We start from the raw sequence: 14403 nt of genomic DNA on the forward strand, positions 1-14403 counted from the left end.
TAAATGAGCGGTTTGATCTCAGCCGCCTAATAGACTGCCATCAAGCAGGCAGGAGGTAAGGAGTTGAGAGCATATGCCTTCCCTTCCCCTCTCATTAAGGCCGACACAGGCCGAGCTTCTCGCTGGAAGACGATAAGCAAAGACAACTCTCGCTCCGTTCCGTCTGACAGAGGGATGAGGAGAGGAAGGAGGAAGGAGACTTAAGGACAGTTCCTTAGGGAGCTGAGATTTCGTTCATTTGTTCTGACCTTTAAGATTAATTTGATAAGCCAAGTTCAAGCAGGGACATAACATCATTAGACTATCTAGGACATGTGTGCCGCCATTTCTTTGTCACCATTCCAAGCCAGAGTCTGCACAGTAATGATGGTGATGCTGCGCCACAGTAAGGACTTTTTATCCTGTTATTATGGCATCTAAGGTGGAGGTGAGGACATTATTGTAGCCAACCACCAGGGGGCGATCAAGATTATCTGGCATCACTTAAGGAAATATAAAAAGACAGATAAAACCTATATCAATCTAAGGAGTGTGTTAAGTACAAAGCTGGAGTCAGGGTGGTTAAAAGATAAAGATTGTATAAAGCGTACAATATTTATGCACAACACACAAAAATATTCATTATTGAGCAGTAGATTTGGATTTTGATAACTTTCAGCAAGTCAATCATTTCAATAGGTCCCAGATTAAAGAGTGATATTAATCTTTTCTGGGAAATAAAGCAAGTAAATGACAGGCTTGTCATCTCCCGCTGCACCTCCACACTTATCACTAATTAATGAGATTGACACGTTTTCTCAAAATACAGCATTTTGTAATTATACAGAGATACTAGTTTGAGAAGTGTTGTAAATACACCAATTGAACTGACGTCCTTCGTATGGGGAGAGTAGCAGGGAAAGAGAAAACCGTGTGAAGAAAGAGAAAGAGGTGAGTAAAGACGATTACCAGAGAGGCATTTAGAGAGAGACAGAAGGACAGAGAGAGAGAGAGTTAAGAACAAGAGAGACAAACAGAGAGGAAGGGGGAGAGGGAAGAGAAAAACAAGGCCAGACAGGGAATCAGAGAGCCAGAGCGACTGAGGCAGACTGACAAGCAGAAAAAAAAGTAGCTGATAGATGAATGAAGAATAGAGGACAGGAAAAAAAAGAAAGGATGCACTGGGTGTACCTTCTCTTTCTGCCCTGAAGGTGAAGGTCCGAAGGGCGGTGACGACCTCAAACTTGTTGTCGCCCAGTCCTCGTATCTGTCTGATGGCGCTGGCCAGGATCATCCCTTTGGAGTACATCTCCTGAAAAACACACAAACACACGAGGATAGATCAGAGCACGACAAACACAGATTCATGCTAATAATGTTATTGAGTTGTTGCTTATTCCCTTTTTCTGCATCTGTAAAGCCGCAATTACCGTTTCCCAGCAAACGGCTCGCGTCAATAGTCGTGTAATTCAGAGTTGTATCACTGCCGGCGATACGATCGCTTTCAATTTGAAACACAACGCTGACACACATCCTCAGACGAGAGCCATAACCCATCAATACGCCGTCAGATTTACCCGCAGAAATAGCTTCCCTGTTCCCTTTCAAACAATAACTCTGACAAATGGCACAGAGCTCTTTTGGACAAAAAAAAGGATTTGAATCAAGAAACTGCTGCAGGAACACAAACAAGCACCCGCTTGTATTGATACATAAATGTAAGCTAGAATTGACCTTCAAATTCTAATCAGGTCATTGTTGAGTCCAAATTAATCTTTGGCTCTATGGGCGTTCATCACAAGAACATGAGGTCCCAGTGACTCATCAGATTATCTTTAAATCAAAGATATCATCAAATATCATCAAATATCAAGATATTTCTTCACATTGTTTTGTTGTATTCACAAAACTAAAAGCATGCGAGGTACAATTCAAGTGACCTTGACCTTTGACCAACAAATTCTTCCACAGTGAGTCGAAGTTAAGATTTGAACAGCATTTGCAGAGGCTCACTAAAGACATGATTTGAGATATCCTGTTCACCAGGCAAAAATGTGGTAGGTGATGTCAAAGCGACCTTGACCTTTGACCTCCAAGATCTCATTAGTCCAATTGAATGTTTGTAGAAAAATGGAGGAAATTCCCTCAAAGCATTCTTGAGATACTGTGTTCACAAGAAAAGAAAGGATGGACTGACGACCCGAACGAAATGACCTTAGCCACCGACTTTCACCAACGCAGAGAACCATGGAAACTAAAGACGTGTGGGTGAAGGGAAAAAGTTCAAAATATAAACCTAAATTCAACGGAGCCCATCCAAAGAACAACACCTTACACAGTCACTTGGGGCGTCATCACAAAACAATCTACGAGCTGAAAAAGTTTAAAAAGGAGACTTGTACGCTGTAGTGGGGATTTGGGAAACGCACAGGAAGTGCTTGTTGGGTTGAGTGGGAATTTGTTTGTGTGTGTGTGTGTATCGTCTCATTACCCCCATGTTGTCCCCCAGCAGCTCCAGCGGAGGCATCCAAATAAGGAGGATGTTGCACTGGAGGCTTCATGACCCTTTTTACTGACTCCCTTGACAATGGCAATTAAAGTACTGGGTCATTGTCAATGTGAGAGAGAGAGAGCGAGAAAGGGCAGAAAAAAGAAAATCAAACCTCAACATTATCACTTCTAAAAGAGGCCGGGAGAGAACTGGTGCTGCCGTCGGATCAGTATTCAAAACGTGATGTGGCAAATCTAACAGAGAGAGACGCCTTTAAAGCAGTTGGAAAAAGCCAAGAACATCGGAGATTATAATGCTCTAGCAGCAGAGGGACCGGGGACAGCACATTATGGCTCTGCAGAGACGTGAAAATCACTGGGTTATACTGAAAAAAAGAGAGAGAGGGGAAAAGGGGGTCGGAGCAGACATTGCATTATTCATGTCGATAATGTCATTATCATTCAAAGTGTTAAAAAAACAGACGAGTCTCTTTTTGCCTCTGTTGCTCTTCGTCGGGGCTTGACTAGCATTTTGATTCTCTGCAGTCCTGGGGACAATATGAAGGCTTGTGTTGACGATAGGGTTGCAAAGGGGCGGAGAGTTACGGTAAATTTCCGGGAACATTTTCTATGGGAAGTTTAGCTCGGGAAGTTTAGCTCGGGAATTTGGGGAATTTTGAAAAAAAAAAAAAAAAATACGCAAATTAAACACTGAGCAATAAAAACATCATTCAAAACTCTTTTTTAAAGATGTATGGAATGCAGCACACGCTGCACGTTGAGTTTCAACCCTCCACTGTGCATTCTTCCATCACATGCACAGATAACTCCCAGCATCCTTCACTCTACAGCAGGGCTATTGAGGCCTGCTGTAGTGTGCAGGACTAGTCAGGTAAGTTTCAATGATATTACTGGAAAATATATTAGCATGCTGATTGAGGATTGTTCATCTGTTCATCTAGCCTATTTCCATTCATTTATCCATCAATTGTAAAATATGTTTACAGACGATTCCAATTATTTGGCTAACTATTTATATCTCTGTTATTGCATTAGTGTTTTTTTACAAACTTTTTTCTCATCTTATTCTACAGAACAATGCCACGTGCACTCATGTGTGGAGACATTTCACCCCATCCAATGTAGAAGGAAAGGCTGTGTACATTTGCAAATACTGTGCAAAGACCTATGTAAAGAATGACACAACGATGCAGAAGCGTATAGTCAAGTGCACAAAGTTTCCTCAGGGCTCAAATCAGCCTATGACAAAACAAAATGTTTATATTTATGTCTGTATATGACAAGGTAAATACAGTTAGTATAAATTACCCACAACAACTCCCGTATATTCCCGTATATTCCCGTTAATTCCCATGGAAAGTTTCCAACTTTGAATATTCCCGGAATTTTGCAACCCTAGTTGATGACCATGTATGATATTGTAAATCTCAGAACCTTTCTGCTGTTGTCTGACGACGAATTTAAACTTTAGAAGAGATTCAAGTTGGAGCAATATCCCATCGAGACTGTCTCAGCTGTCAATCATGATGTTTCACCCTGCTTTAATAGCATCAAACAACCATTCAAAACCCAAATAATCCGAAATATTAACACTTGTGATAAGAAATAGCTAAAACTCTCTTTGAGAAAAAGGTATTCAAAGTACTTTGACTTTTTAGTTTGGCCCATGTCCTATTCACTAACATGGAGGAGGTAGGATTTGTGAGCTATGGTGCAGCACAGCCACCGACATTGTGATCAAGACTCTTTGGTTTCACTGTTGGGGAGATGTCACGTCGTCAATCTTCCTGTGGTTCGCTCTACCGCCAAGGTCGTGGCAAAGGACGGACGAATGGAGAGAGAAGAAGAAGAAGGGAAAAAAAGCACGAGTGAACTTCTGACTCCTCTCTCGCCTTTGTTAATTAAGCTTGTGACCTTGCCCTCCGCAAAAGCTCATTTCTAGAGACCATGCTGCCAAAAAAACAGAGCAGGCAGCACTGTCAGAGAGAGCAGGGGTGAAGGGGATGGATGGATGGATGCATGGATGGACGGATGGATGGAGGGAGAGATGGAGGGAGGGAGAGAGCGTGAAATGACGAAAAAAAAATGAAATTAGGTCTGTGTGAAAGGCCAAGGAGAGGGCAGAGAGAGAGAGAGAGAGAGAAAGGAGAATGGAAGCGGCGTGAAGAGATCCGGCACAAAAGGGAAAACGGATAAAGACGAAGAGGAGGAGGAGGAGGAGGAAAGAAGGAGGAAAAAAAGGAAAAAACATAAATCCAAATCCATAATGACGAGCAGAAAGAGATGCAGATGAGGGAGAGGAGGGAGGCGTGTGGGAAAGAGAGACATCACGGAGGAATGGAGACGCCTGAGAAAGGGTCAGGGAGGGGTCCTTCTCATATTAAAGCAGGATGTTAACAATGGCAAGAAGTGGCTCAACCTAATTACTGACAGGCAGCCGGGCGCATCTCTCTCCCCAGGAGTTTCACAGTAATATCTCCCCTCGTTCGCCCGCTAAATTTAGACGGAAGTTGAGGGAAGGTGAGGAGAGGAGAAACTAAATGTGTGTGGGTGTGTGTCTGAGTGTGTGTGTGTGTGTGTGTGTGTGTGTGTGTGTGTGTGTGTGTGTGTGTGTGTGTGTGTGTGTGTGTGTGTGTGTGTGTGTGTGTGTGTGTGTGTGTGTGTGTGTGTGTGTGTGTGTGTCTGTGTGTGTGTAGCATGGCGGCTGCGTGCTACTAATTACAACCCCAGAATGGGTTAACGGTAATTAAATTGTTTTAAATTCTACTTTTGGGGTCATGAAGGGGGGAGTTGTTTTAATTGTGAGACGTGCATCTGTAAATATTCTTGAGGGCGGAGCGACGCTGGAAGGAGGCGGTCAGCGTGGAGTCAGACACAACAACGTGCACTGCAGCCGCCCACACACACACACACACACACACACACACACACACACACACACACACACATACACGCACACATGTTATGTTTATAGACTAATCCCAGGACGGACTGCAAAGGAGGCAATGAAGTCTAACTATCTCTCTTTCTCACACCTGACTCACCTCCCCCTGCCAAAGATCTCCTCCACACTCATTTCCTCCCGACTCCTCCTCCCACTCTCACTCCCACGTCCTCTCACTCTCGCTGCTCCCGTATCGCTATACCTCTTATTTTAACCTCCCAACGTTTGTCAGAAACCCAGGGTTGTTTTATTTTTTTGGGGGGGGCCCTATCCTGTGTGGATACAACACAACGTCTCCATTCTTTCCAAAAAAGAACAAAACCAGTAAACTTCTTCAGGAAACAATTAAAGGCAGAGAGGTGCAGCGAAAGTGTACAGTGATGTGGAGGGGGTGAAAGGAAGGAGGGTGGAGGGAGTTCAGGTTCTGGCAGCTCAGGTTTTCAATGGAAGCATGAGGACACCAGCTGGTCAAAGCCGGGTACTGCAGCTATCTGCTGTAAAATGCAGCCGTTACAGTGTCTGACTGGTGAGTCATGGTGAGAATTTAGAAGATGGTGCAGTTCAGAGCAAGCACAAGTCTAAGGTCAAGTCCAAGTGAGTGATAAGGGTTATAGGGGTTAGTTAGTTGGTTAGTTAAGCCAATTGCTAATCTTGTAGATGAATGAGTTCTGACATTATTAATTCAAATGTGTGTTAATAGACCTATTAGTTCCATTGCAAAGGTCTACACAAATAATTATATCAAAGGTGTGTGGTCATGCAGAGCTTGTATATATATATATCACAGTCTTGGTTGTTATTCTATTGTTCTGGGATTGAATAATTGAGAACAGTACGGTTCCGTGACACCTGTAGTTGCTGGTGGCAACAGCGAACAGGAATCCAGAGGCAGTTTCAAGAAACCACTGTTTTAGTAAAGAAATAAGACAAACTGCATCTGTGAGGATTCGATTTGAAGCTGCACACGGTGCAAGTGTGTTGATACCAGTGAGAGGAGGGAGGCAGCTGGAGGTGTGCAGCCCCAACGCCCGCAGCTCTCTCTCTACCAGCTCACTGCAAAACTGCAATATTTCAAAAATGATCCCGTGTCAGAAACTGCCAAAAAATGGCCGTCGACTTGTTCTGTGGAAGCAGTTTTTTGATGAGTGATAGTTGTGCTCACTGACAAGCACATTGCTGATCCTCTGAAAACATCATGGAAGACAAAAATGTTGGATTCTGCATTATTTGCGGAAATCGCTGTTTTCCAGAAATGTTGTCACATGCTTCCATCTCAAAATACTGCAAGTATACAGATATTGCAATTATTCCATTTGTAATAGGCTCAGTCAGCGTTGTAATATCCAATTTCCCGATGGCTACACTTGTATTTCATATGATATAGATATTCATTATAAAAAAAATCGTTAAAATAGTAACTTTAGGGAGTTTTAAAAGCAAGACCCTCATTTTTTGACCGACAGATCTCATTTAAAACTACAACCACTAAATTTGAACTAAAGGCTGAGCTGATGAGAGCTGTCAGAGGGAATCTAACCGGGGAAGTTGCCAGGAGGAAAAACCAAACAATGAGCCGAGTGAAGCTGGAGCGCTCAGTAGATATGAGGCGAACTGTACTTCTGAGAAATGTTATATTTCATATATTAAATGATGAGAAGAGAAGATTTATGTTTGCCTTTTCATCACGTATTATCTGAAGTTCTATATATTTAGTTCTATTTATATTCTCTTATTATTTATAGCTATAAAATGTAAGGTTAAATGTAAAATATCAAGCCTCCATTACAGTTCTTTGTCATAAGGGTTTGATAACGGCATCTTAGGAGTTAGTGTTGATGTATCTTTATGTATATTGTCTTTAATATTAATATTATTGCAGCTTAAGGGGGAAAATAGCTATTTAGTTTATTATATATATTCTTAAAAATTGCCTATTTGGAGCTCTGAACTAAATTATTTACTGTGTCATTGCGGTATTTCTCTGTGATGTGTCATCCTGTGCATCAACTTTTTTTTGTTTTTTGTTTTCTCTTTGGGTGGGGGGAATTATTTAATTAGTTTTATTTCATCTATGTGTGTATTTTTTTTAAATTTTGTTATGTAAATTTCAGTAATGTTTAATTTAGAGTTTTCTGTATGCTCTGCATGTTCTCATGTTGTGAAAATATTTGGAAAAATAAAATATTCTAAAAAAATAAATAAAAAACAATCGCCTAATGATTAGACCTCATACATATTAAATGCCAGCAGGATATGAGTATCTGGAAAAGTAGGAAACCATGAGATATAGTAAGAACAATTCTAGTGCTAGTAAATTCCAGTACTAGCACATGCTCCAGATTTCTCCTGAAGGGAGCGCAGATCTGGTGATGGAAATGAAAGCCGGCATAAATAACAGAAACCAGAAAGAAAAAAAACACACAGACACAGTTTGGGTTGTTACAGAAAGCACTGGCGTCTTGGGAAGACACAGAAGGGAGTAAGCAGAGGGGCTTTCGGGCTTGGGCGAGAGAGAGAGAGAGAGCTTTGTGGCGTCAGATAGACAGACAGACAATCAGCCAGACTGACACACACTCGCACTGATCCCCAATCCGAAAAACCTCATCTCCCCTCTGGCCTCCTCTCCAGCCTCACCCCCCCCCCCTCGCCCCCCCGGTCCTCTCATCCCTTCATCCCTCGCAGCCATCCTCCTCACTTCCTCCCCTCACCGCCCTAAAGCCAGACTTTGGACTGTTTTTCTCAAACACACACACACACACACACACACACACACACACACAAACGACACCACAGCAGGACCCTGGAGACTCAATCCCCTCTTGTCGACGAAATCAGGCGTAAGGGGTGTGATCGGCGGATTGGACGGAACGGCGTTGAGGGAGAAGTGAGACCGAGGATCTCGCTACTCTCCCACGCCACCGCCGGTGATGACATCACAGCGGCCAGAACCCTTCAAGCTGCGACGGTGATTAAGTGCGATTAGTTCTGTCTGGGGCTGACGGATCCCAGCGGATTTCTGAACTGGAAGGGAGGCTTTTTTTTTGGGGGGGGGGTGTTGAAAGTTGGAGAAACAGATCAGGCATGGGAACGTTTTGACTCGGGAGGAGTTTTTTTGTTTTCGAGTGCGAGTCGAGAAGAGACGATAAACATCATAAACCGATCAGACCGCGCTGATACCAGCCCGTTTTTTTTTTTAATATTTAATAATTATATGCATGTCGGAACAGATTTTGGCCTAAAGCTCGAAATACATTCTTGGAAGCAGTTTCCAAAAATGTTCTACTGAAGAAGCCAAAAGCAATTTGTGTTTGCAGTCAGGCTTTTGTTTGTGAAGCTGCTCAAACATGTTTCCTCCTCCATGTAAGTTGATGGGACAAAGTACACTTCAAATTAATTCATCTCAAACGCTTTCTGTCATTTAAGGTAGTTCTCGTTAAGGCTGCTCAATTAATCGAAATTTAATGGGGATTACGATTATTGGGTCAAACGATCTCCAAACTACTATAATCGAGTTGAAGCGATTATTTGGCTTTTTTTTTTTTTGTATGGAACCCATTCAATGTCGGGGTTCGGGGGTAAATGATGATGGTCCTCATAGCCCCCCCCACCCCTCTCTTTCTCTCTCTCTCTCTGTGAGCTTGTAGTGGGGGGGCAGATGGGGACATTTAATAAAATGAGAGGAAATTTCAAAGTTCTCAGTTACAAAGTGTTTTTATGGAGAGTGTTAATGTTGCCATCGTTAAGGGTTTGAATAACCGGGCACCGATATCCTGCATGGTTTCACAGGGGAATAAGAATTGAGCGGTAATCGGTGTTTACCGGAACCGGAAGTGACTGGTACTTTCAGTTAGTCATTTAAAAAAAAAATATAAGGGCACATAATAATAATCGTTTGAATAATCGTGATTTAGTTTTTGTCCAAAATAATCGTGATTATGATTTTTTCCATAATCGAGCAGCCCTAGTTCTCGTTACACCGATGTTTGTCCAAGAGTTCATTCGTCTGGTAAGTTTGGTTTAAATTGTTTTTTTATGATGCTGTAAAATGGGAGAATAGCATATTATCGATACCACGGCATCATCACTACTGGCTCCACATGGCGTCATCCGTCAGAGTCAGAGAAAGATGAGACACATCCTCAATCTCTATATACAGTCTATTGTTGAGTTGGAACAAGAGGACGATGCAGATGATGGCAGACTGAATAATCTCAGCTAATAATGAAGCTAGTGCAAGAAGGCTTTAGTTTGATTTAACTAAACTGCTCGTATAACAGGAGAGAGAAGAGCCTGAGATGGTTCAAGTGCAACAAGACACTTGATTTCGTTGAATATCGCATCTCATTTTGCTCCGGTTGCAGATTTCTCAAGTGGAAAAAGTCTCCTCTGAGATCGGCTGTGTAGATTTTGAACCCGTGTGTCAACAGGAAAAAACATGAAACAAAAGGTTATATGGTGCGAGTAGCGCAGCAATTAGAGAGAGAGAGAGAGAGAGAGAGAGAGAGAGAGAGAGAGAGAGAGAGAGAGAGAGAGAGAGAGAGAGAGAGAGAGAGAGAGAGAGAGAGAGAGAGAGAGAGAGAGAGAGAGAGAGAGAGAGAGAGAGAGAGAGAGAGAGAGAGAGAGAGAGAGAGAGAGAGAGAGAGAGAGAGAGAGAGAGAGAGAGAGAGAGAGAGAGAGAGAGAGAGATGAATTCTTCTAAAACGCTTTCTGTCATTTATGGTAGTTCTCATCACATGATGTTTGTCCAAGAGTTCATTGTTCTAGTAAGTTTGGTTAAAATTGTTTTTTATGATGCTGTAAAAGATGAAGTTAGTTCAAGAAGGCTGTAGTTTTGACTAATTAGATTTGTTTTTATCATAATGTATTTAACTAAACAGCTCGTATAACAGGAGAGAGAAGAGCCTGAGATGGTTCAAGTGCAACCAGACACTTGATTTCGTTGAATATCGCCGGTTGCAGATTTCTCAAGTGGAAAAGTGTTAGAATCAATACGACTCCTGTGAGATCTGCTGTGTAGATTTTGAACCCTGTGTGTCAACAGGAAAAAAACATGAAACAAAAGGTTATGTGGTGCGAGTAGCACAGCTATTACAGCACTCACACATACACACACTCACACACGTCTCTGCACTATTACAACTCTCCAACTCATATTTCAACTGCCAATGTAAAGCAGCGCCGACAGATTTCCTCGCAATCTTCCCGTCGCCCTGCGCTCACCCCATGGAGGAGGCGCACGGGGGGGGGGGGGGGACAGAGAGATTGTACTCGACCTCTCAGCTCACCCCAAACATGATGAAGCCCTCTTGCTTCCTCAGAGTCACATTGGCAGGATGACTTTTAAAAAGTCTAAACAACAATCCCTGTACACACACACACACACACACACACACACAGTCAACACACACACACACACAGTCACACACACACAAACTTTCATCTTTCCAAAAAGTGTTGTGCCTCCGCCGACAGTCACAGGGAGTGTAAAGTGCTGACTCGGTGGCCTCCCTGCCGATTCCCGCTCTGCCGGTGACAGAGCGTGTCCTGATAAACAAAGCAACAAATGCGATGGAAAGAGAAAACGAGGGGAATTAGAGAGAGAGAGAGAGAGAAAGAGAGAGCGCATGGAGGGCTATAATTAGTAAGTGATTAACGAGCAGGCATCAGACAGGTCCCACATCATTGATTGTGATGTTGTGCGATGCTGCTGCAGCGAAAATGAGCCGGCCCTGAGGGGGGGGGGCGCCGAGGTCACCGCTCACACACAAACACGCAGGGCGGCAACAAAGCAGCCGACGGTCATTCGTGAGAACACGGAGGCGAAGAACATTATGTCAAACGGGAAGTGGTTCGCTTTAGACTCGCTTCAAATCACTAAATACAACACTTTGAATTGTTTTTGTTTCTCTTCTAATAAAAGATCACGGGCTTAATGTTTCCTCTCGCCCATTTTCAACAGTTTGAGTTCTATTTTCTCTTCCCTACTAGGAAGTCTAAGTAGAGTCGTCTAAGTGGAGGCGCTGTATCAACCTCTAGAGCTGCAGACTGACCCTCAATACCAGTTGTATCGGTAGAGTTAAGAATCCAAGTCGTCCGTCAGGTTCGATCCCAGAACGTTTGCTGCTTTAAGGCGACAGTGGTGAAAACTGCATCAACTCGCTGTCCAGGATTTAGTTTCCTAATCTGAAAAAGTTCCCAAGCGGTGGATTATTGGCAGAAACTTGGACTATGGGCAGAAAAGGTCTCTGGTTTGTCTCTGGTTCGACTCCACGGAGAAACAACAAAAAGACGAACCTGGATTGATCTGTCCAAAAATCCAAGAGGATTCTCCCTACCCTGTCTAGTGCCCCTGAGCAAGGCACCTTACTCCCCCAACATTTGCTCCCCGGGCGCCGTACATGGCTGCCCACTGCTCTGTGTGTTCTGCACCAGATGGGTTAAAAGCAGAGGTTAAATTTCCCTACAATTGCATGAGTGTGCTTGTGCATGTCTGTGCATGTGTTTTGGACAAATAAATGTATCTTAATCTTAAAAACGACTAAAAGACGACTAAGAGCCAGAAGGTGGTGCTAGCGATCAGATGTTGGCAGATACAACGGCTTGGGCAGGAAAGGACCTCAGAAGGGACCAGAGTTACGTAGCAAAGATCGCAAGGAGATGGACACCACCTTCAACATTTTATACTGCATATTAAAAACATATAATTTACAAAATTGAAGTTTTGCAGCGTGCCAACAGTTGAGTGAGCGGATTGTAGTACAGAAGATGATTTCAAAATACGTATTGAGGAGTGAAGTGAAGAAAAAGCTTATTTTAATGTCCTATGTGTCTTAGTGACGTCTTGTGAATTCGGGTGGTACTCTACCCCGATGATCCCTCCCTCAACTCCCTCCCTCCCTCCCTCCCGCTGATGATGAGGAGGAGGAGGGCAACGCTAGCTCAACTGTCAGGAAGAAGGAGCAAGAAGAGAGATGCAGGGAAGACGAAATGCTGAGGGAGGCAAAAGGAGAGTGAGAGAGTGAGAGTGGGAGAGAGAGTCCCTCCCTTCTTTCCTCTCCTTCCTTTCTTTCTCTGGTCAGGTGCCAACATCGATGTACTTTGCCGTGCGGCTGGGCGGGCACAGAGAGAGCGCCGGCCCGTCACGCGTGGCAGAGCACCGCTCCGTCCTTGCTCCCATTATTTAGCCTGCCGAGCTAATCATAATGATGATGATGACAATGAGAGGGAGGAGGAGAAGGAGGAAGAGAACGCAAACTTGGCTCGGTTTCTTGACGCGGTATGGATATCTGCGTGAACATGTGCATTAGAGTCGTGCTCAGGCTGCATCTTTCTGTCTGAAACCGTTTCAACCAGAGAATTGAAACTAAATATCTCCGTCCGTCTCACGCTGCCATAGAGGTCCCTCTTGAGGCAAAGTTCTGTATATTAGCTACCTATCCTAATCACTTTGTACCAACCCGAAAGACAGCACCTTTGACAGCAATATTGGGCAACACAGACGCCTGTGTATGTCGGTAATGTGGTGCAGTGATGTCAAATGTGATCTGGTACACAACCGAGGTTATTGCAACAGTAGGAAGGATGTGATGTCATAGTTTCCCAAACAGAAACCAGAGGCGTTTCTAACACCTCAGTTTCAGTAATGTCATTTAAAATGCTTTTTTTTGTGTAGATGAGAGTCCAAAACACACAGAGGGAAAAGTTTCTTCTATAGTTTTTGTCATCATGTCCCCGACACGCATGGTCAGTGTTTGTTTTCCTCGATTACAGACATGTGCCGTGTGCAAAATCAGCCCATCCGACATGAATGACCCCAGACAACCCAGGATATCATTCCAAATGTTATAAAAATCTGAATCCTCACAGGTCTCCTCTCTGAAAAGCATATATAGCATATACCACATTCTGGAGTGGACAATTTCTATTTCTTTACCTCTGGTTTTATTTTCATTTTACTTGTTTTTTCTTTTTTCTTTCCTCTTTTAATTTAATAAATTCTGTATGTCATCAACTATTTATTCTTATTCTTATCCCCCCTCTTTTTCTCTTGGAGTGAGCACTGTTTGATGTTTGTTGTTCTTTATATGCATTGTACACTGTACTTGAATACCATGTATAACAATATTGTATACAGTTGAAAAATGGACAAAGTAACTGTCTGAAAATGCATATTGTTTTGTTGAAAACTAAATAAAAAATAAGTTAAAAAAAAATGTAAAAAAAAAACACAGGTCTCTACGTGTTTTAGATCAGTGTATGATCTAAAACAAAAAGAGAACTTTTCATGTTCCACTCAGTTACTTTTTACAGGTCTAAAGGTCTTTTCTAATTTCTGACCTTCAGATTTAATATGATTTTTTTTTTTTGCCTGAAACAAAGATGGGTAAAATTTACTCCAAGTTGCCTGCTATCTCTTTTTTTGTGCCCTGTGTCCACACTCTGCAAAAGGTGTTAGGGACCATCGGCCCGGCACGTGTTTCTCCTCACACCTACCTTGTCGTTGTTGTAGTAGGCCAGACTCTCGCCGTTGAACCGCATCCACCTCCTTTGAAAAACACATTTTCTGCAAAGGAAAGTTGAGATTGAAATAAGTTTGATAAACTCATCGGCCTTGACAAGCAAACAAAGTAAAAAAATAGAACACGTCCACATCCATCAAGACAGGGGAGCAGGTGACTGATTCTCCAGCGGAACAGAGAGTGCCACCGATTCATTAATGTCAAGAGTCGTATCAACAGATGCCAATTAGCACAGTCAAAACAAATGGCTACTTTCCGCTGGAATATTCAACAGCGACGGAGGCAGTTTGCCAAACCCATGCAAATCAGGTGGTGAAGGAGAATATAAAGAGGAAGCCAGAGAGAGTAAGAGACCCTGGGAAGGGAAACGTAGCTGTGCGAGGAAACGCCAAAACTAAACGAAAGTCGATACGATGTGCATCTGAATGCAGGAGGGTTATCTCCCATCTT

General features: G+C 43.0%; 1 protein-coding gene across 1 annotated transcript in view; it reads right to left on the minus strand.

Annotated features, from left to right (window-relative positions):
• Window positions 1–14403, minus strand: part of arap2 (ArfGAP with RhoGAP domain, ankyrin repeat and PH domain 2) — a 115211-nt gene that overhangs the window by 93150 nt on the left and 7658 nt on the right. Inside the window, exons 6-7 of the mRNA XM_061066277.1 lie at window positions 13928–13997; window positions 1171–1291 (exon numbers count right to left, since the gene is read on the minus strand). Of these exons, the coding sequence (XP_060922260.1) occupies window positions 1171–1291; window positions 13928–13997 (191 nt within the window). The remainder of the gene's footprint in view (window positions 1–1170; window positions 1292–13927; window positions 13998–14403) is intronic.

The sequence above is a fragment of the Limanda limanda genome, chromosome 22 (genome assembly GCF_963576545.1).
Source record: "Limanda limanda chromosome 22, fLimLim1.1, whole genome shotgun sequence".
NCBI classification, from domain to species: Eukaryota; Metazoa; Chordata; class Actinopteri; order Pleuronectiformes; family Pleuronectidae; genus Limanda; species Limanda limanda.